The sequence below is a fragment of the Coloeus monedula genome, assembly GCF_965178545.1.
Source record: "Coloeus monedula genome assembly, chromosome: 15".
Lineage (NCBI taxonomy): Eukaryota > Metazoa > Chordata > Aves > Passeriformes > Corvidae > Coloeus > Coloeus monedula.
In genome coordinates, this window is record NC_138795.1 from 14,660,070 (window position 1) to 14,680,357 (window position 20,288).

Here is a 20,288-nt window from a genome sequence, read left to right on the forward strand (position 1 = left end):
ACTTACTTTCTCACACATTTATGCATACATTCTCATAAGCATAGAGCACAGAGATGAGAGAACCATAAAGACATTATTTAAATCTAATATACAAACTTAATCACAGTCCACAGTCACTCACTGCTGGTTTCTGGTTTCTGTTTTCCTGTTGTTCTTTGAAACAGCTCCTAAGAGAAAATTCTGTATTCATCATTCTGCAATTTTTTTGGTAGCTGTAAGTTAATATCAATTGAAGATGGAAGAAGTATTTAGCCAATGAGAATTTATAAGGACAACAAAATAGTTTTTTGTGCAGTTACATTCATGCATTCATACAGACATAATCAGCACTCAAAATTGTTAATATGGCAGCAGAACTGGAAAAGAACAGAGGTCTTTAAGTGGTAAAATACTACATGAGCTAAAGTTCTTATGAAAAATTTATTTCAGTGCATTTATATCAACCAGACACTGGAGTGCCATGTTACCTTATTGGGTCTATTCCTTTCATTTATCTGAAACTTTACCCTAAAAATGCTCTCATAGAATTAAATTTGTGCAGTTGATCTAGGTGTGCATCTGCATATGCAGAGAGCTGCAGACACAAGCTGGTTTTGTGTGTGTGCACACTCCATACGTGAATTCTATAGATAGCATCTGTGCATGTGCATGCAGCTCATTTGCAGTAGGAACAGCCAAGGCTCTTCAATAATAGAACAGCTACCAGCAGGCTCACATGGGGTAATTTAAGCTTGGCTTGGGCATGAAGCACAGATCTTTGAAGCAGTTCCACTTGGCCTAGGGAGCATCCTGAGAGAATGCTGCAGTTTTCTTCTTGAATCAGTTTTAAAAGGGAGAGACGATGGGGATGCATGTAAATGTATGTGGATCTGTGCCTTGCCCAGCTCTATGTGAAGTCAGAAGCTGCTGACCCTCCTTTTTTTGCAGTGCTGGGTATGGCATTGTCCTTTCTGCTCCCACCCACGAGCTTTTGGGAGCACAACTCAAACCTCAGAGACCAGGATGCTGCTCATAAAAATTGCCTAAGGAATAGAGGGGCCACAGTAGTGGACAAGGGAGAGCAGCCCTCAGGGCACTGTCACAAGCACACTGAAGGGATGCATGGATGCTTGTAGCTACCTGAGAAGGTGCCACGTGCTCAGCTGTGTCCCACAGTCGAGGCTGAGCTATAGGTGTGGCCATGGGCTGGCCATGGCCAGCTCAGAGCCACCAGGCTGGCAGAGACAGCCACCAGCTTTGTGCCTGGTGTCACCCAGATCTGTCCTGGGAAACCTTTGCCTGCTGACAAGGGAGACAGTCACAGTCACAGTTAGCAAAGTATTGGTGAGGTAGCAGTGGGGAGATGCTGTTGTTTGTTGGTTTTTAAGATACTGGGATTAAGGAAGGTTATCTGCCCTTGAAATTTTAATAGTAGAAAAACTTGGGACGAAGCCTTACTCTTAAGTGAAGTCAGTAACAAAAGCTCAGAGATTTCAGTGTACCCAGAGCCCACCTCATTTGAAAATGTAAAGGTTGCCTTATCAGATCTGGTTTATCCAGGCTGATGCTGTGTCACAGACTGCAACAGGTAGAGACTGCTTCTGAAGAAGACACAGGGTCAATTAATGTATTTTTCATTGTAAATTTTGTTTTTTACTTCATTAGACCCAGGTTCATGGCATGAAGAAGAGACATATATAATCATTTAATTCATATATAGTTTATTCTTATTATTCAGAGAAATGTCTGGGTGTTGTATTCTACTGAGCACTTGCTCTCACATAATACATAAATTTAAAAAAACCCTCAGGAATATTTCACTTAAATTTTGTGGTACATGAAAGGTTTCTGTTATATTCTTTTTTTTTTTTTACCTTTAAGGTACTTTTTAAATAAGATTTTATTTTGATACAATGGACAAAGTAGAAATTCCTTCTTTATATATTGGTATCACAGTGTGTATATATCATTTAAGTAGTGATTTTTTTATCTATCTAACTCGTAAACGAAATGGTCTGCAGATCTTCAAGGAGAGTACTTTTGTATGTATTTAGTTAAGTGTATCCATCACTTGCTTATAAACTCTTTTAGTCTCTACTGTTGCTGATTTCAAATCTATGACCAGCACTGAGGAACACGCCCCATGGCAGGGGTAAAACAATGATTTCTTGAAATAGCACTGGAATATTTTCATTTTTCTGCTTCAGTCTCTGTACATCCACATCCGTATTTACTTTTTAGGCTGCCCTTACATTTTGAACAGAGATTTCCAGTGAGTAGCCCACAGCAATCCCCAGGAATTTTTCCTAGGTTAATTAAAAACCCAGCAATGTGAATGAAGAGTTTAAATTAATGTCTCATTTGCATTGCCTAAAATATATTTGCTGACGGGGAATTTCACCAGCCGTTTTTTGTGGAAGTTCACCGAGTGCTGCAGAGTCACACTGGAGATACTCACAGACTTTTCCAGTTTGTCCTAAATACCACTGTCTCTGCTGTAAGATCTGACATCTAATTGTTCTCTTCCTCACTCTGCTTGTCACGAAACACACCACATACAGGCTCTTAATGGGTACCATTAACCTTTAAGATTTTTGAAATTGTCCATTTTTCTTTTCCCTTGCCAGACAGATGCTTGGCTGGATCAAATTCTTCCTTTAGCTATTCTTTCTGAGTAATTTTCAATATTTTTTTGTGAAGACCTTTATTAAGACTTAACTAGACCCACTTTCATAGATTATCTCAACATATTGTCTTTTATTCAGTATCTTGCTGATGTGATAATATAGATATATATATATAAAAATATATGTATATGTGGAGAGAAACTTGTGACTATATTGAGAAAAATCATGCTGCTTAATCTTTCTTTGATCCTGAACTACTTAAATGAACACAATGTATTATTGGTCCCTTTTAGGTCGCATGATGCTTTGTTTAATTGATTTCCTTCTTTGCCTAATACTTCCATTGGTTCTGGTAAGACTCGTTGCTCCACAGGTGACTTTTTCCTTCCTCCCCAATATTCAGTTGAATGGGTGCAGCCATTTGCAATGGATTTGAAAGTCATGTATTTTGTTTGTCTTAACTGAGGAGCCAATCTTTGTATTAATTTTTTAGATATGCTGTACAGTTGAGGTGGCCTAGTCTGAGGTTTCTTGAGTGTTTTAATTGTAAAGCCATGTTGAGAGCTCTGATTTTTTTTCATCTTTACAGCTAACCACAGCCTACAATGAACTGAGCTAGCTCCATGACACTAAATGTGCTCCTCTCCTCTTCTGTTACTCTCAGGCAATGCAATGGATTTACCAGTTCTCTTCCAGGCTTCCTGCTCCCTGGATCTCTACATTCAAAGGACGACCAGTTGGTTTCAGTCTCTACCTAAACTCTTCCCTTTATCTACACAGGACATTTTTTCTTGCCTTTCTGCTCCCTAGAAGCACGCGCACTTTGGTAGCGGCTGGGTGAGAGACTCTTGCACGAGTAGAGAATTGCAGCAAGCAGAGTGTCAGACTGGAATGCTGATTTTGTTTCAGGTCCCCATTTCTCACCCTTAAGATCCAAGGGATTGCTTCTTTAGCAAACAGAGCATACTGAAGGACAGGGGGAAAGGGTATGATTTGATTTCCAGCAGCATTCCTTCCTTCCCCCCTCCTCAGCCTTTATACCTCTAAAGAAACTTAATAAAATAATGGAAAGCCCTTTTTTTTCTTTTTTTTTTTCTTTTTTTTTCATCTTTATGCCTCTGGAGCATTTAACTCATCTTCTAAGGTCTATTCTGAGTGCTGACTGCTGCCCTTTGTGCAACTCCAACCTATCCTGTGCTTTTCATCTTTCATCTTTATGAGCCAAAATACTGACCCCAAAATGCAGTTCAATACCACAGATAAGATCTAAATGAAATTATTATGTTGTCAAGATGATGTCTTTTTTAATCCTTTATGGCAAGTTTATTCCTTGATATGTCACTTAAGACCATACTTAGTTTCCACTAAGTATTCAAAAGCAAATGTGCAGTTTATGCAATTGTTTATTGCAGTGTCCATCAGAAATCCACTTCCTTAGAGTGAAATGCAACTATTAAAATGCAGACTAATTTACTAATTATAGTTGTTTGAGCCAAATATCACTCCGTATATTCATAGTAATTTAATTAATAATTTAAAATATGCTAGCCTGGATTTGCACCCATGTAGTTGAGATCAGTATCTCTAAAAAATATTATTTCATCCTTATAAACTCTTTCAAGAACAGAGAAATAGATATGGCCAGGATGTTCTTGAAAATCTGTTTCAGTCTGGTTTTTTTGCACTAATGTGGTGCATTATTAATACATTGGGTATTGAAATGAACATATATCCTCATGCTTTTTTGCTCTCACTAACTTTTCTATTAGCTATGATCATGAAGGGCGTCTGACCAATGTAACACGTCCCACTGGAGTGGTAACTAGCCTTCATCGAGAAATGGAAAAGTCTATTACCATCGACATTGAGAATTCTAATCGGGATGACGATGTCACGGTCATCACAAATCTCTCCTCTGTGGAGGCTTCCTATACAGTTGTTCAAGGTACCAAAGCACACTTCTCAGCACACCTGCTAACCACACACACAGCCTGAGAAAGCAATTCGCTAATGATTCGTGTCATTAGTGCACTTATGAGCAGGGGGAAACCATATAAGGTTTACAAGAAAAACTCCCATAAAGCTTATTCCTAAAATGACAGGTCTTCAGGACAGGTAAGAGCCATTTTGCAGTCCTGCTTTGTGTCAAGTATGTATGGTCACTATCTGCTGGGGAAAGTTAGTCCTGCCACTGCCTCTTGGGTCAGGGTCACCTCACCCACTGGCATATTTCTCTGTACTTTCATGCAAAATTGGTCCTGACTTCAGTGCCACAGAGATGCAACCTGACTGCTGGATATGGCTGCCTGGGGGGAAAATCCTTCTGGTGAGGCTCAGGAAACCTTCTAGTAGAAGAAATCTTCCAAATTTTTACATTGCCATAAATCAGAGTGTAGAACAATCAGGGCAGTGGATGGTGTGGTGCCAGAGATGGCCCTTCCAAGAACAGTGTTACAGCCTGAGCATGGCAGGAGGCAGCAGCAACAGAGGTTCAGAGTTTGTGTAGAGCTTTCCAGCACCACCCAGGCATTGTATCTGATGGAGTGAAGTCAGTTATCAAAGACAGAGTGAAAGGAATTTGGTGAGTGATGGGGCTTTTTAATTAAGATAAAATGTCACTGGAATGAGAATATCATCATCAAACAATAGTCTCCTCCTGACATAAATGTCAACATTTATAGACTATTCTACTGTGACAGGTCTGGTTTCAAAGACTTAATTTCTCTTATACCAGATGATTAATTACGTAGATGCTGTCCTTCTGTCGGGCAAATATTGATGTGTTGCTGACAGCTGCACACTGTGGCGCTCCATCCTGGCTGAGAGTGGACTTGGCTGTGTCCAACAGCTGGAGAACTGCTTGGCCAGAGGAGCACGGGATTGTTTCTGTAACTCTTCTCTGCCAGAGGCTGGGTGTGCACATCAGGCCAGTGTGGTTCTGGTGGGGAGGCAAGGAGGCAGGAGAGGGAACCACTGTGGCTGCCAGCTTGCACTGCTGGAGCCTCACACCTTGAGGATTTAAAGCCACACTGTAATTCTGTACAAAGCCTCTGCTTGGAGACAGTTTTTAAACAGAGGGAAACAAAAAGAAGAGGCACTTACTTCTTCCTACTTACAAAGAGTCCAGCAATCTTCTTCTTTTTCTTTTTGTCCTGGAGTTTAATGCTTTGTTGTTTATCCAGCAGTTCAGTTTTCAGGAGTTTTTGTTCATATCAGAAATAAATTACGTGGTTCAACACATATCACTGTGCATTTTGATTCACAATTAAGACTGAAGGGAAAACATAATGAAATAAACACAGTATCTCTCTGCAGGCTCACTGCTACACTACTTTTTTTTACATGAATCAGTAACATCTGTAATTTCCACCATAGTACCACGTAAATGGTAATTGCAGGCTGACTTCATTTAACATCAACAGGAGTGCAATAAAAAACCAATCAAATTAAGCTATATGTTTTCTTTATGACTGGAGTAGCTAAATTATTTTCTTTTCATTATTGCTGTAGATCAAGTGAGGAACAGCTACCAGCTCTGTAATAATGGTACTTTGAGAGTGATGTATGCCAATGGCATGAGCATTAGCTTTCACAGCGAACCTCATGTCCTGGCTGGGACTGTGACTCCCACCATAGGACGATGTAATATTTCTCTACCCATGGAAAATGGTTTAAACTCAATTGAATGGCGCCTGAGGAAGGAGCAGATTAAAGGCAAAGTGACAGTGTTTGGAAGAAAGCTCAGGGTAAGTAGAACCTGTTGTTACAATAATCACCTTTTCCTTTTCGGGCAGAAAATTAATTTTTTCATTTTGATGGACATTATTTGTTAAAAATGCACAACTCTGGGATTGTCTTTGGTGTGACACTGTTGGAGAGCTCAGTTGGCTGCATGGGATCATCTACTGCCATGAGCTATAGAGCTTTGTTACTAAAAGTATTCCAAAAGAGATTGGTAAATATACCTAGGATATTACAGATTCACAGAATCATCAATGTTGGAAGAGACCTTCAAGATCCTTTAGTCCAGCCATTAACCCAGCCCCACCATAATTGCCCTAAACTGTATCCCCAAATGCCATATCCAGGTGCTTCTTGAACACATCCAGAGATGGTGACTCCACCACCTCCCTGGGCAACTTATTCCAAAGCCTGAACACTCTTCCAGTAAAAAAACGTTTTCACGTATCTAATCTGGACCTCCCCTGGTGGAACTTAAGGCCATTTCCTCTTGTCCTTTCATTTGAGATATGGCAGAAGAGATTGCCCCCCAGCCTGCTACTGCCTTTCAGGGACTTGTAGAGAGCAATTAGGTCTCCCCGAACCAACTTTTCTCCAGATTGAACACCCCCAGCTCCCTCAGCCACTCCTCAAAAGATGTATTCTAGAGCCTCCCCCTTGATTGCCCTGTTCCTGCAGAACACTCTGCCTCTCAAGGGGGTGGGAATCTGAGCACTCAGCACTTGTAAAACTGCCAGGGCAGACTTATCCCGGCTGGTGCTGGGGAGCAAACACAACTACAGCTTGAGCTGCTGCTGTAAAATCCCCCTACAGACTCACTGAGACAGGCATGTTGTGTTTATTCCCTTTCCCAAATGTCACGATGGGAAAATAATTGCCATAATTACAAAATCATAAGCACAGGATAAGGAAGACAGTCAGGTCATGTAATCCATCACCTGCCAAATTAAAGATCTGCTGCATCTGGATTAATCCCATTCTGTGCTTTGCTGGCCTGATTTTCACTGATTTTTTTTTGACTGGGCTACTTCAGTATGTGCAGTTTTGGAAGGGCTTTGAGATACTGGGCAGAAAGCAAGTGTCGTACTGACCAAGTCCTCATTCTTTTAGCAATTCTTTCAACATCACTGAACATAAGATACAGTTTAGTGTGTTCAAGATCATATAGCAAACACAATATATGTAAACAATTATGTAATGACTTAGAAAAAGACCCATAATTACTTGTTTGTAAACTTTTATATTTTCCTATTGCTTAATATCTAATTCCCAGGGTTGAGTTAACAAGTCTTTCTTTATTCTCACAAATGCTCAGAATGTACTTCTTGGGGAGAGGGGGAAGGTTAGACAAAAAAATTGAATGAGACTAACAGCTAATCTGTAATGACTAAATTTCATGGCTGTGTAATTGATTTTTGATGTGTTGACCTGCAGCAGTTGATTAGAAGTGGAAAATAGATCAGCTCTGCGTTTTGACTATGTGTTCAAAATAAAAATAAATAGGATGCTGAAATGAAATTGCAGTAATCCTAACTCTCAATACGAAAAATCTAATAGAGGTACTTGTGGTAATTAGCTGAAGTTAAACACATCTTAGTGCTGAAGCCTTGCCTGAGATAGGTTTTCTTGCATCATGTTTATGGAAATCAAAACAACGTTTTATCTAGCAACACCTCAACGTTTAATTGTCTGGTATTAGTTCCTGTAACAATAATCACATACCCATTCAGCTCTTTTAAATGAAAATCACTATGAGATTATCACAAGTTGAGTGGACTAAAAATGAAATTTGAAAACGAGGGAGAAAGCATAGAATTTATTTGCATCTCATTTATTCTAATTCATCTTTATAAATTGTTTAGTGAATGAAGCAGAGCAAGTGTGTTGGAACATTGTGGGGAGCAGGTGGCAAGCAGGGGCAGCTGTGGCACACAGTGACACAGAGCAGGGCACTGCTGCAGAGCTGACAGAGCACCAGGGCCATCTCCTGGAGCCCCAGTTCAGATCCAGTGTGCCTGGAGGGGTGGGCATTCTGTGCGATTCACCTCTTAGCTGAGTACTTCACCTCGCAGTACTCTGAGGAGTGTTTGCTGGAGCCCATGCCCCTGTGCTTCAGTAGTGAAAGGGGGCTTATAAAAAAGATGGGGACAGACGTTTTTAGGGTCTGTTGTGATAGGACAAGCTGTGGCAGCTTTAAACTAAGAGAGGGTAGATTTAAACTAGGTATACAGAATAAATTTCTGCTGAGGGTGGTGAGGCACTGGCACAGGTTGCCCAGAGCAGTGGTAGATGCCCCATTCCTGGAAGCACTGAAGGTCAGGTTGGCAGGGCTCTGCACAGCCTGTTCCAGTTGAAGATGTCCCTGCTCAGTGCAGAGGGGTTGTACTGGCTGATCTTTGAAGGTCCCATCCAACCCAAAGTATTGGATGATTCTGAGTCCTCAGGCAGTGGTGCTGCCTGAGCCCAGCTTCTGCCCATCCATGCTTTAGGCACATCCCAGCAGGACGTGTTGGTCTCTTCACACCTGCCTGGGCACATTTCATGAACCTGAGAAAGGAACTGCACCTTTATCTTACCCCACTCACTGTCTGCTGCTGTTTGATGCAGCACACGTTCAGTGTCTTGCAGCAGTTTCAGATAAAGTCTTGATAAGATTCCTGTCTGAAGAGTTTTTATTATGGTGCAGCATCATGTAAGTGATTTCTGTGGCCAGACCTTTCCAAGGCACAAAGGGCTCGTCCCTACAGCCTCTTCAGCAGCAGCCAAGGGAAAACCAGATGTGCACGTGGGTAGTGAACAAAAGAGAAAGGGCTTGTTGGGTAATCTGCAGTCCTGATACTTGTGACTGCTATTAGTGTTCCCAGGAAGGGTGGGAATTTGTCAGCCTGTTTGGGTTTCTATAATTAATATGATACTGCAATTACAGTCTCTGGTTTTACTTATTTTACAAATGCAAATGAAGTTACTGAATTATCCAAGCAGGTGATACTCGTGTGTGCATCTCCAAGTGATGTTTGCGTGTCTGCACAGCTCTTGTCTGTGTAATCATTTTTAAAACCCTATTTTTAAAACTAATTTTGTTTTCTACGGCAAAACCAAATAACTGTTATTATGTTTTTGAGAAAAGAGAGGCTACCTGGAGTCAGACTTTCCTTCATGCAAATTACTACTGCAGTTACTGTAATGGAGGGAACGAACCCCAGAAATCCTGGCTGATTTATGAAGCTTCAGAAGTTACAAAAAAACAAAACAAGCAAAGCCCCCAAAGTTAAAATTCAGTTCATAATCTCTCTGAAAGACATTTTTTTCTCTTTTTAGAAAATCTGCTCAACCTTAAGAACTTGGACTATTTCAGGCATACACTAACCCTTTAATTCTATAGCTAAATGTTTTTGAGAAGTGAAAGCTCTCTTCTGCTGATGAAAAGGAGTTTTTTTATGTCTCTGCCATCAGGGTTGATCCTTCAAAACAAGAGCAATCAGTTGAGAAACTACTGATGTTGAGTTTGGCTTCCCTGGCTTTGTTCTCATTACAAGGGGAGAGCAGAATATGACTTGTTTTGCCACAAGGTGTTTTAAAAAAAATACTCTATCTTTTCTGTGAATCACAGGGCAAGTTGTTGCTGGGATAACCTTAGGGAAAACCCACAGAAAAGAGCTTTTTTTCCTAGTAATTGCCCACTGAGGAAATGCAAACTGTTAAAGAGATTAATTTCATTAATGGAAAAAATTAGGATAATGAGTGATAATTTGAAATAATTATTTCTTTACAAACACAAAATTGTATTAATTTCAAATGTGTCTGTATAACTGAATTTCTCTGTGTTGGTTGTGGTGGGAATTGGGTTTACCCCTGCTAACGAATATATCTCAGGATAACTTTTATGTCCTCAAGAAAGGCTCAGGGTTAATTTACATATTTTTTGATGTACAGTTTAATTTTGGATAAGAGGAAACGTTGCTTAATCAAAGCCACTGGAAAATATAAGCTAAAGAACAAATTCCCAGAAACTGATGAATACTGTTTAAGCAGTCATTGCACTGAAATTATATCTAATTTAAAAACTTCTACTTTCTTAATGATGCACCTACAATTAAATTACTTAAGAAGCTTTATCAGATTACAGCATTAGCCTGAATTCTTTGGCTTACCCCCCAGTGAATATATTTATGTATCTCTCATTATAGAACTCTCACTAGGAGCCTCCTCATTTGGCATTCTTATTCTCCTTTGCCTCTGTTTTGCTCTTTTATTAAAAAAAAAAAAAAAAAAAAATCTAGCACTGAAACACTTCTTGCTGTACTTTGAATGAAAATTAAAAAAAAAGAGGAGTTGGGGGTGAAGAAAAATACTTAACCTAATTGTTTAGCACCTTTGCTTTCAACACTTGAAGTCCATCTTTCCCAACCTGTATGATCAGTATTTTTAAGCCCATCCCATGTGAAGAATCTGTTGAATATTTGGAAAGTAAACAAAGAAAATAGTAAATGAACAAATTCTAAGCAGGGTGTTGCAACTACAGAAGCCAAGTGGCTAAACCTCAATGAAGGCACAAAAATTTCTTCTGTTCTTCTTAAAGTGATTGTAGGGGAAAAGGGGAAAGAAATTTGATGGCAGAAATACAAAACCAAAAGAAAAATAGTAGAAAAGTAAAACAGAATAAGTAGAAAAATATTCCATGCAGAATAATTTGTTTCTCTGCACTTTAAGACCAAGGTGTGCACAGTATCTGTCTGTTCTGACCATAAGAGAAGCCTTTTTCTGTAGGATATCATCTCCCACGTTGCAGGAGATAGGAAATGTCCCAGTAGAAACTCAAAAAAATTTGAATGCACTACTAAGTAGAAAGCAAAAGCCAGTGAACAGGAATCCTACACTTTTCCCAAAGGATTTCCCTGTTGTGCATCCTGTTTTCCCCGCTGTAAATCCAGAGGGACGGCATGCCCACCACGCACTGAGTGCAGCCTCCTTTCCTTCTGCAGGTGCACGGCAGGAACTTGCTGTCCATCGACTACGACCGCAACATCCGCACGGAGAAGATCTACGACGACCACCGGAAATTCACGCTGCGCATCATTTACGACCAGCTGGGCCGACCCTTCCTGTGGCTGCCCAGCAGTGGCCTGGCTGCTGTCAACGTGTCCTATTTCTTCAACGGGCGCCTGGCGGGGCTGCAGCGCGGGGCCATGAGCGAGAGGACGGATATCGATAAGCAGGGCAGGATCGTGTCGCGCATGTTCGCCGACGGCAAAGTATGGAGCTACACCTACCTGGAAAACGTAGGTGCTGGTGTGTCACCTCCTGACACGAGCTACGAGGACACAAAGTTCTATCCGGCTTCATAACACGTAACACACACACACAAAGTAGCTAAAAATTGATGTATCCCAGCTGTTAACAATCCCTTTGTACCTGGTCCCAAAATTCCTTATTTTTCAATTAGTCAACTGAATATGACTAATTCTTAATGGGAGATACTTTGTTCATGGTTTCTGTCTTTTAATATTTTCCTGCCATAGAATGGCAATAAATTAACACAACGAAATGGGCTTAATTAAGCCCAAAAATGCATGACTAAACCTGACAAAAGGTTCTTGTAGAAACAGGAAATTCATCTCTAATTGTTTATTAAATGAAAGTATGGTAGTGCATTTTTACTTAGCCTGATTAGCACACTTCAGTCATAAAAGTGTCTTAAATAAAGCAAAGCCACATATTGTTTTTCTTTTCCTTTCTTGTTGTTCTAAGTAAACCAGAGCTGATGTTCTCTGCTTAGTTTCTCACATATTTCACAGTAACAGTTGTGAATTACAACTGCTGGCAGAAAGATAAATCAAGTCATTTATCTAGCTCCTCTGCATTCCCCAGGAAAAAAAAATTAAAAAAAGTCCTCCTACAGGGAGGACAGCTCACAGGTTGCTAACCTACACTTTCTCTGGAGCGTCAGCATATTGATTTCCAAGGAGCAGATCCTCTCATCTGGCAATGTGACAATATTCCTGAGCAGCTCTGTGCCTCTGACTAGTCTATGTGATTCTCTTTGCGCTCATTTAACATTAGTGCCTCTCCAGTAAACTTTTCTTCAGTGCTCTCTCTCAGGCCACATGCTGATAGCTGGTAAGTGTTTGTTGTTGTTTTCCCTGCAGTCGATGGTGCTGCTGCTGCAGAGTCAGCGACAGTACATCTTCGAGTACGACTCCTCGGACCGCCTGCACGCCGTCACCATGCCCAGCGTGGCTCGGCACAGCATGTCCACTCACACCTCCGTCGGATACATCAGGAACATCTATAACCCCCCCGAAAGCAACGCCTCCGTCATTTTTGATTACAGCGATGACGGGAGGATTCTGAAAACATCGTTTTTAGGTACTGGCCGACAAGTCTTCTACAAGTATGGAAAGCTATCCAAGCTGTCTGAAATTGTTTATGACAGCACGGCGGTTACTTTTGGATATGACGAAACTACAGGTGTCCTAAAAATGGTGAATTTGCAAAGTGGAGGATTTTCTTGTACAATTCGCTATCGGAAAATTGGTCCTCTTGTTGACAAACAAATCTACAGGTTCTCTGAAGAAGGAATGGTCAATGCAAGGTTTGATTACACATATCACGACAACAGCTTCCGAATTGCAAGCATCAAACCCATCATAAGTGAGACGCCTCTTCCAGTTGACCTTTACCGTTACGATGAGATTTCTGGCAAAGTAGAGCATTTTGGCAAATTTGGAGTTATTTATTATGATATAAACCAAATTATCACTACAGCAGTTATGACGCTGAGCAAGCACTTTGATACCCACGGGCGCATTAAAGAAGTGCAGTACGAAATGTTCCGGTCCCTGATGTACTGGATGACTGTGCAGTATGACAGCATGGGAAGGGTCACCAAAAGGGAGCTCAAACTCGGCCCCTACGCCAACACGACCAAGTACACCTATGACTACGATGGAGACGGGCAACTGCAGAGCGTGGCAGTCAATGACAGGCCCACCTGGCGCTACAGCTATGACCTGAACGGGAACCTCCACCTCCTGAATCCTGGAAACAGCGTCCGACTGATGCCGCTGCGCTATGACCTCAGGGACAGGATCACGCGCCTGGGGGACATCCCGTACAAGATCGATGACGACGGGTTCCTGTGGCAGCGGGGCGCGGATGTGTTTGAGTACAACTCCAAAGGGCTCCTGACAAGAGCTTACAACAAAGCAAACGGGTGGAGTGTTCAGTACCGCTACGATGGACTGGGCCGAAGGGCTTCCTGCAAGACCAACCTGGGGCATCATCTACAGTACTTCTATGCTGATCTTCACAACCCAACAAGGGTAACTCATGTCTACAACCATTCCAACTCTGAAATTACCTCTTTGTACTACGATCTGCAAGGCCACCTCTTTGCAATGGAGAGCAGCAGTGGGGAAGAGTATTACGTGGCCTCTGATAACACAGGCACTCCATTAGCCGTGTTCAGCATCAATGGCCTCATGATCAAACAGCTCCAGTACACGGCCTATGGGGAGATCTATTACGACTCTAATCCAGATTTCCAGCTGGTCATTGGGTTCCATGGAGGGCTGTACGATCCTTTAACCAAACTTGTGCACTTTACCCAAAGGGACTATGATGTACTGGCTGGGCGCTGGACATCTCCTGATTACACCATGTGGAAAAATATTGGCAAGGAACCTGCTCCTTTCAATCTGTACATGTTCAAGAGTAACAACCCTCTCAGCAATGAGCTGGATCTAAAGAATTATGTAACAGGTGAGACTTCTTCACATTGATCATACATAGCACTACAGCTTGGAAGCTGATTTGGAAAAGAAATCCAGCTTCTCCTTACTAGCCCTTTGCTCAATCCTCCCATCACGTTTGAGTCATTTTCCTTTCTTGTGCTATGAAAAGGACTGGATATTTCTGATTCCTTGATACTGCCCTTCCCTGAACGAAGGACTCTAAGTGAGAAGCTATGATGAATTATGGAGGGAAAAAATAAAAATAAGTTTTCCTGAATATAAAATTTCAGCACAGCCATAGTGCTCTGTGTATTGAATTAGTACTGTATAAAGATGTGTTCATTCTAATTCTGTATTGAGAAAAGTGAAGTCATGTATAGAAATCACTGGCAGGTTGGTTCAGAATCACAAACCAGAACTGTTCCGATCCCCTTCTTTCAGGGCTACTTTCAAAATGAACTACTGACTGAGCCCATGGGCACATTATGAATTAGCACCAATAATTGATTTAATTAAACCTCTTTTTTCCATTTAACTTTTAATATGCAAACAGTCTTCAGTCTTTAAAATGAAATCCTTGATGTTTTTAAAGATTATTTCATCCTGAAAGACTAATAAATGTTATGGATCGTGCAGAGCCGAGAAACAAAAGTAATTTTGATCACACATGTTAGAATTGGGTAAAACTTGTAACCCTTTCTGAATTAGGAATAATTTTTCACTTAGTAACATCACACAGTACTTGAACTAACTGCTGGCAGTTTCTAAAAGGAGAGGTAATTAATATGTCTTCAGGAAAAGCTTTTTTTCAGAATAGAATATGCAGTATACAATAATTAGAGTAGTGATACCATTTTTAAAAAGGAATGATCTTAATTTTAGCAGTAATTTGAATTTCAAGAAAAGTGTGCATCTCCTTCAAAGGAATCATAGCAAGTTTCATTAGTACATTGCAACCTAATAGTAGGTGTAACACAACACAGGTTCTAGTGGAGCTACTTTGCAGTTAGGAGATAATGCAATTTGTATCTGATAGTGTGAAAATACTGGTGACTAAAATTACCTTGGGATCAAATTCTGTTTTCCTAAATTCAACAAAAGTCCTATTTTCATCCACCACCCTTTGATTTTGATTTTCAATATCATCTTATTGTATTTTGCTACATTGTGAAATTGTATTTATTTAATTTATCCATCCACTATATGAAATCTAATAAGATAAATTGCATTTAGGAACAACACACACCTTGTAGTCTGTAAAAATACTTCATCGGTGGTGCAGATATTTGTTGCTGTAGGACCAAACAGATTATCTTCGACAAGAAGTGATTATGGTGGCACCTTTGTTGTCATAGTTTAAAAAGAAAACAAAGAACAAAAAAAAAAACACCAAAAACCCTCCCCCCATCCATTCTTACTGTTAACCCTGACACTGCTTTATTTACAGGTTTTGCTAAAAACAAATTTCTGTAGCAATTGCAGTGCTGCAAAGCACATTAGCTCTGCAAAACAGTAACTCTTTTGTATATAGGTCCTCCTCTGGTTTCTGTGGAATTAGAGCAGCCTAGTGAATTGTTCAGGAGATGCCATCTTACTATAAATTAGATTGAAGCCTTATAAGGAGCAGTAAGCCTGTGCTGTCCAAAGGTTCAGGAAAAATACAGTCAGCACTGTGTGATGGGAGGTGGATACAGTTACCTTTGTAGAGGCAGAGTATTTTACTAGTTATTTTAGAACAAGAATGGCTAAGAAAAAAAGGATTTTTGGGGAAAACAGGCTTTGTAACAGCTCAGCTCACAGAAGTGGCAATAGCAGCATCAGGAGCCAGTGTAGGCCAGCGAGAAGAGATGGCCACTGGGAAAGACAGGAGAGGTTTTTAAGTAAAAGTGCTCATGAATTCAGGAAACTGGAATGTAAAATGGGGTCATAGGCTCTTTTCTTTTTTGTTAAAAGCATCATTTGGATAGCAAAAATACATCATTAGTTCTTAATACCTGCTGAGTGAGAATTACTGTTATTAACTTAGTTACTTAACTTTTTCAGCTAGGTCTGAGGGCAGAGTTTTCCCGGTTGAACCCACATCTGCAACTTGCCGAGGCTCACCTCAGAGCTGAGCTGTAACCCTCCCACACAGCTCCTACTTTCCCTGGAGCGATGGGGAGGATACTCTTGGTGCCTAAATTTAGACATCTGATTTACAAGTCTAGCTTCTCACTGCTTTTAATGGAGCCTCCTGAGACCCGATGACTGCTCATAGAAGTAGGACATAGAAGAGAAGCCATGACTTTCCCCAAAGGACTTTGCAGATGTTTTTAGAGTGTTAACCTAATAAAACATCATTATACAATACAGTTTATAGGTTACATATAGTAGCCGCATCAGAAGGTGTCAGAGATGGAACAAGTACTGCATACTGTAAAATGTTTGGATAATTCATGTGCTCTAATGGAAAAGAATGAAAGAGCTGGTATATCCCTGATGAATTATTTAGGGTAAATTCAACCCAGTATTTCCTGTGCCTGTTCATGGTGGATTTCTACAGTTCTGTGAAGTTCCACACTATAATATTAATTGTGACTTCAGTTGCTACTTTAAATTAAGGATGTCAAAGATGGATTTCCTAATTTATTTCCTCTATTTGTTACACATGTGTGTTTCTCACTTGGCTGCTTTCTTTTGATTTTTAGATGTCAAGAGCTGGTTGGTGATGTTTGGATTTCAGCTTAGCAACATCATTCCTGGTTTCCCCAGAGCAAAAATGTACTTTGTGTCACCACCATACGAGCTGTCTGAGAGTCAAGCGTGTGAAAATGGACAGGTAGGCAGAACTATTAAGTTACTTTTTTGGCTAAATCTGCCCCACTCTATGGATAGAATTGCTGGCTCTTCTGTAGTTACACAGAAGGCCAAGCATTTAATTCAGTGTAAAGTGAAGTGGGTATAGCTAGATTTTATACTAATGAACATATGCCTTTATTGCCAGCCTTCGTTGTTATCATAATTACAGTGTCATTAGTTTGTCTTTTATTGAGTTATTCCTTGATTAACAAGTTGTAACTTGATTAACTTGATTAGCAATGACAAAGGGAGACTTTGTCAGGGTGATTTATCATCTCTTGTACCTCTGGTAAAACCATCCTAATAATGTGTTGCAATAAGCTTAGGTTGGTACTTGTTTTACTGGTAAAAAAGGGTTCTACTTCTCATCCTGTAAGAGGTTTTCTTACCATTTTTTGTCATTTTTCTAGTTAGAGGTTTTGATTTGCTACTCCATTTAACTTCAGTTACAGCATTTGTAGTTACTTTTCAGGTTAAGGGTGCGCAATAGTATATGGGTTTAACTTTTATAATAAATTCCAATCCATTAATAAACTTCAGAAGAGTTCTAGGCCAATTCCAAACCTACTCTTTGCTAGACTTACTTCATTTTTGTGGTAATACAATGGAAATTATCATATAAACCTGGGCATACCACCTCCTCAGGCTTCTAAGTCATCTGAGAGTCCAAACCCCCTCTTCAAGAAGCTTTGGCACTTTTTGGGCCCAAATTTCATCTATTTTCAAAAAAAATTTACATTCATAAGCATTTTACTTATATATACTGGTTGAAATCTCTGGGGAAAAGTGTCCACAAATTAAATGCCAGCTTTTAATACATAATTCTGTTTGCTTTCAGCTCTGATTAAAATTGTGCTAGACTTGGGTCTTTCTTATTCTTGTACTGGGCATTATATGATTGGCCAAAATTGCAAAGTGTGGTGCATATATGCTACAGAGGGTGATGAGAAATATTTTATTTGGTCTTACAGATGACAGAATAATTTGCTGAATGAGTATTAACCTGATTCTGAACAAGAGATAGATGGATGGATGGATGGATGGATGGATGGATGGATGGATGGATGGATGGATGGATAACTGAGGGTGGTCTTTCGAAGTATAGAATTTATCTCTGCATGTCTTTCCTTTAAAAAAGCAAAGCAAAGATCATTATTTGTCTCTGAAATGAGTATTGTTCAGACCTGCATCTTCTTTGGTATTTTGTTTTGTTTTGTTTTGCTCTCCCCAGCTAATTACAGGAGTGCAGCAGACAACAGAACGACACAACCAGGCTTTCATGGCTCTGGAGGGACAGGTCATATCTAAAAGATTACATGCCAAAATTAGAGAAAAAGCAGGTCACTGGTTCTCCACAAGCACTCCCATCGTGGGGAAAGGAATCATGTTTGCCGTGAAGGAAGGCCGTGTAACCACTGGCGTTTCCAGCATAGCCACAGACGACAGCAGGAAAATCGCCTCTGTCCTGAACGGCGCTCACTACCTGGAGAAGATGCACTACAGCATCGAGGGCAAGGACACCCACTACTTCGTGAAGGTCGGCTCGGCCGACAGCGACCTCGTCACCCTGGCCATGACCAGCGGGAGGAAGGTCCTGGACAGCGGCATCAACGTCACCGTGTCCCAGCCCACGCTGCTCGTCAACGGGAGGACTCGAAGGTTTACGAATGTTGAGTTTCAGCATTCCACCCTGCTGATCAACATCCGCTACGGACTGACCGCCGACACGCTGGACGAGGAGAAGGCCAGAGTGTTAGACCAGGCTCGGCAGCGAGCCCTGGCCTCGGCCTGGGCCAAGGAGCAGCAGAAGGCGCGGGACGGACGAGAGGGCAGCCGCGTATGGACAGACGGAGAGAGGCAGCAGCTCCTGAACACGGGAAGGGTTCAAGGTTACGAGGGATATTATGTCCTGCCTGTGGAGCAGTACCCAGAGCTAGCAGACAGTAGCAGCAACATCCAGTTTTTAAGACAGAATGAAATGGGAAAGAGGTAACAAATTAACCTGCTGTCATCCTTTGCTGGATGAATCAGTAGTCATAACTGTTATCTCCTCTCCTAAGGAGATGAAGACCTAAATGGGGCACTAGGCTGAGCTACTCTGGGATAGGAAGTGGCAAAAAAGCTCATATTTTTTGAGTTAAATGCTACTGTTCAAGTGATTAAAAACCACATCCTGAAGTGGACTAAAGCCAGACTGAAAACTCTTAACCGTACAAATTAAAAAGTACCCCTGAAATATTACCCACTTGTTCTGGGTCTAAAGAAAAACAAAAAGAAGGCCTCGTATTGTATTACCTCACTCCATTCACACGTGAGCAAACTAAGAAATCCAAGTGGGCCACTTTCACTAACCAGCTGATGAAACACAGATGATTCAGACTGCTTGTTTGATAAATATCCAAGAGGTTTTCATTTAAAGCAAAATACAGGTGCATTTAAAACATGACTTTGGGGTGATTTGTGTGTAGCAACTGGAGGACAAATGAAATGCAAGTGAGAGCGCACTGGAAATAGCAAAGGAAAATATATTTAAAAGTAACAAAACCACACTTGCACTCTGACCCTCCACTTGTCTGGCTTGAAGCTTAACTTATTCAAAGAGGGCAGAGTGTAAAGTTACATTCAAAATGGTGGCTATAAATCACTACAGATAAATTTCATACTCTGTTTGTCTTTGAAGATTTCCATTGTGGACAGTATAACACAGTTACAGGGTGTAGTCTGTTTAGATTCAGTAGTTTGTTGGTATCAGTTCCAGTAGAGCTGTGGGCATTGTGTTACACTATTGCAAATGGGCACCACGTCAGATCACCCTGTACATACATCAGCCAGAAGGCACAATCACTGTTTCAGATTTAAAAATTATTAGTGTGTTTGTTTGGTCAAGAAACTGAGACAATCACATTACGGTCACCACAAAAAAAAAACAAAAAAAAAAAAAAGAAAAAAAAAAAGTCTAATAAGAACTTTGGTACAAGAACTTTTTTGTAATATACATGTATGAATTGTTCATTGAGTTTTTATATTAATTTTAATTTGCTGCTAAGCAAAGACTAGAGACAGGCAAAGATAATTTATGGCAAAGTGTTTAAATTGTTTATACATAAATAAAGTCTCTAAAACTCCTGTGAATTAGTTGTCTTCCATTGCAAAATCTTGTAAAAGTGATTCATGTCTGGCTGTCGTCTAATGCACACAGCATTTTATATGTGGAAATGACTTCTTGTGGTTCCATGGATCCTGCAGGCGGCTGGTCCTTTGATCTCTAGGCAAGCAAAGTCCTTCACGCACATCACCCAAAAATCTCCTTAGGACACAGGAGAAAATTGGTAAATGCTTTAAAAACTCTCTCTCTATACCTCATGACTAG

At 40.6% G+C, this 20,288-nt stretch overlaps 1 protein-coding gene across 6 annotated transcripts in view; it reads left to right on the top strand.

The window, feature by feature from the left end:
• Positions 1 to 18,911, top strand: part of TENM2 (teneurin transmembrane protein 2) — a gene marked incomplete at both ends in the record, with an annotated part of 482,831 nt that extends 463,920 nt beyond the window's left edge. For all 6 annotated transcript variants that reach the window (XM_082291373.1, XM_082291374.1, XM_082291375.1 and 3 more), the window contains 6 exons: positions 4,376 to 4,551; positions 6,117 to 6,352; positions 11,330 to 11,626; positions 12,494 to 14,108; positions 16,768 to 16,898; positions 18,150 to 18,911. In XM_082291373.1, coding sequence (XP_082147499.1) covers positions 4,376 to 4,551; positions 6,117 to 6,352; positions 11,330 to 11,626; positions 12,494 to 14,108; positions 16,768 to 16,898; positions 18,150 to 18,911 — 3,217 coding nt within the window. The remainder of the gene's footprint in view (positions 1 to 4,375; positions 4,552 to 6,116; positions 6,353 to 11,329; positions 11,627 to 12,493; positions 14,109 to 16,767; positions 16,899 to 18,149) is intronic.
• Positions 18,912 to 20,288: the final 1,377 nt, after the last annotated feature.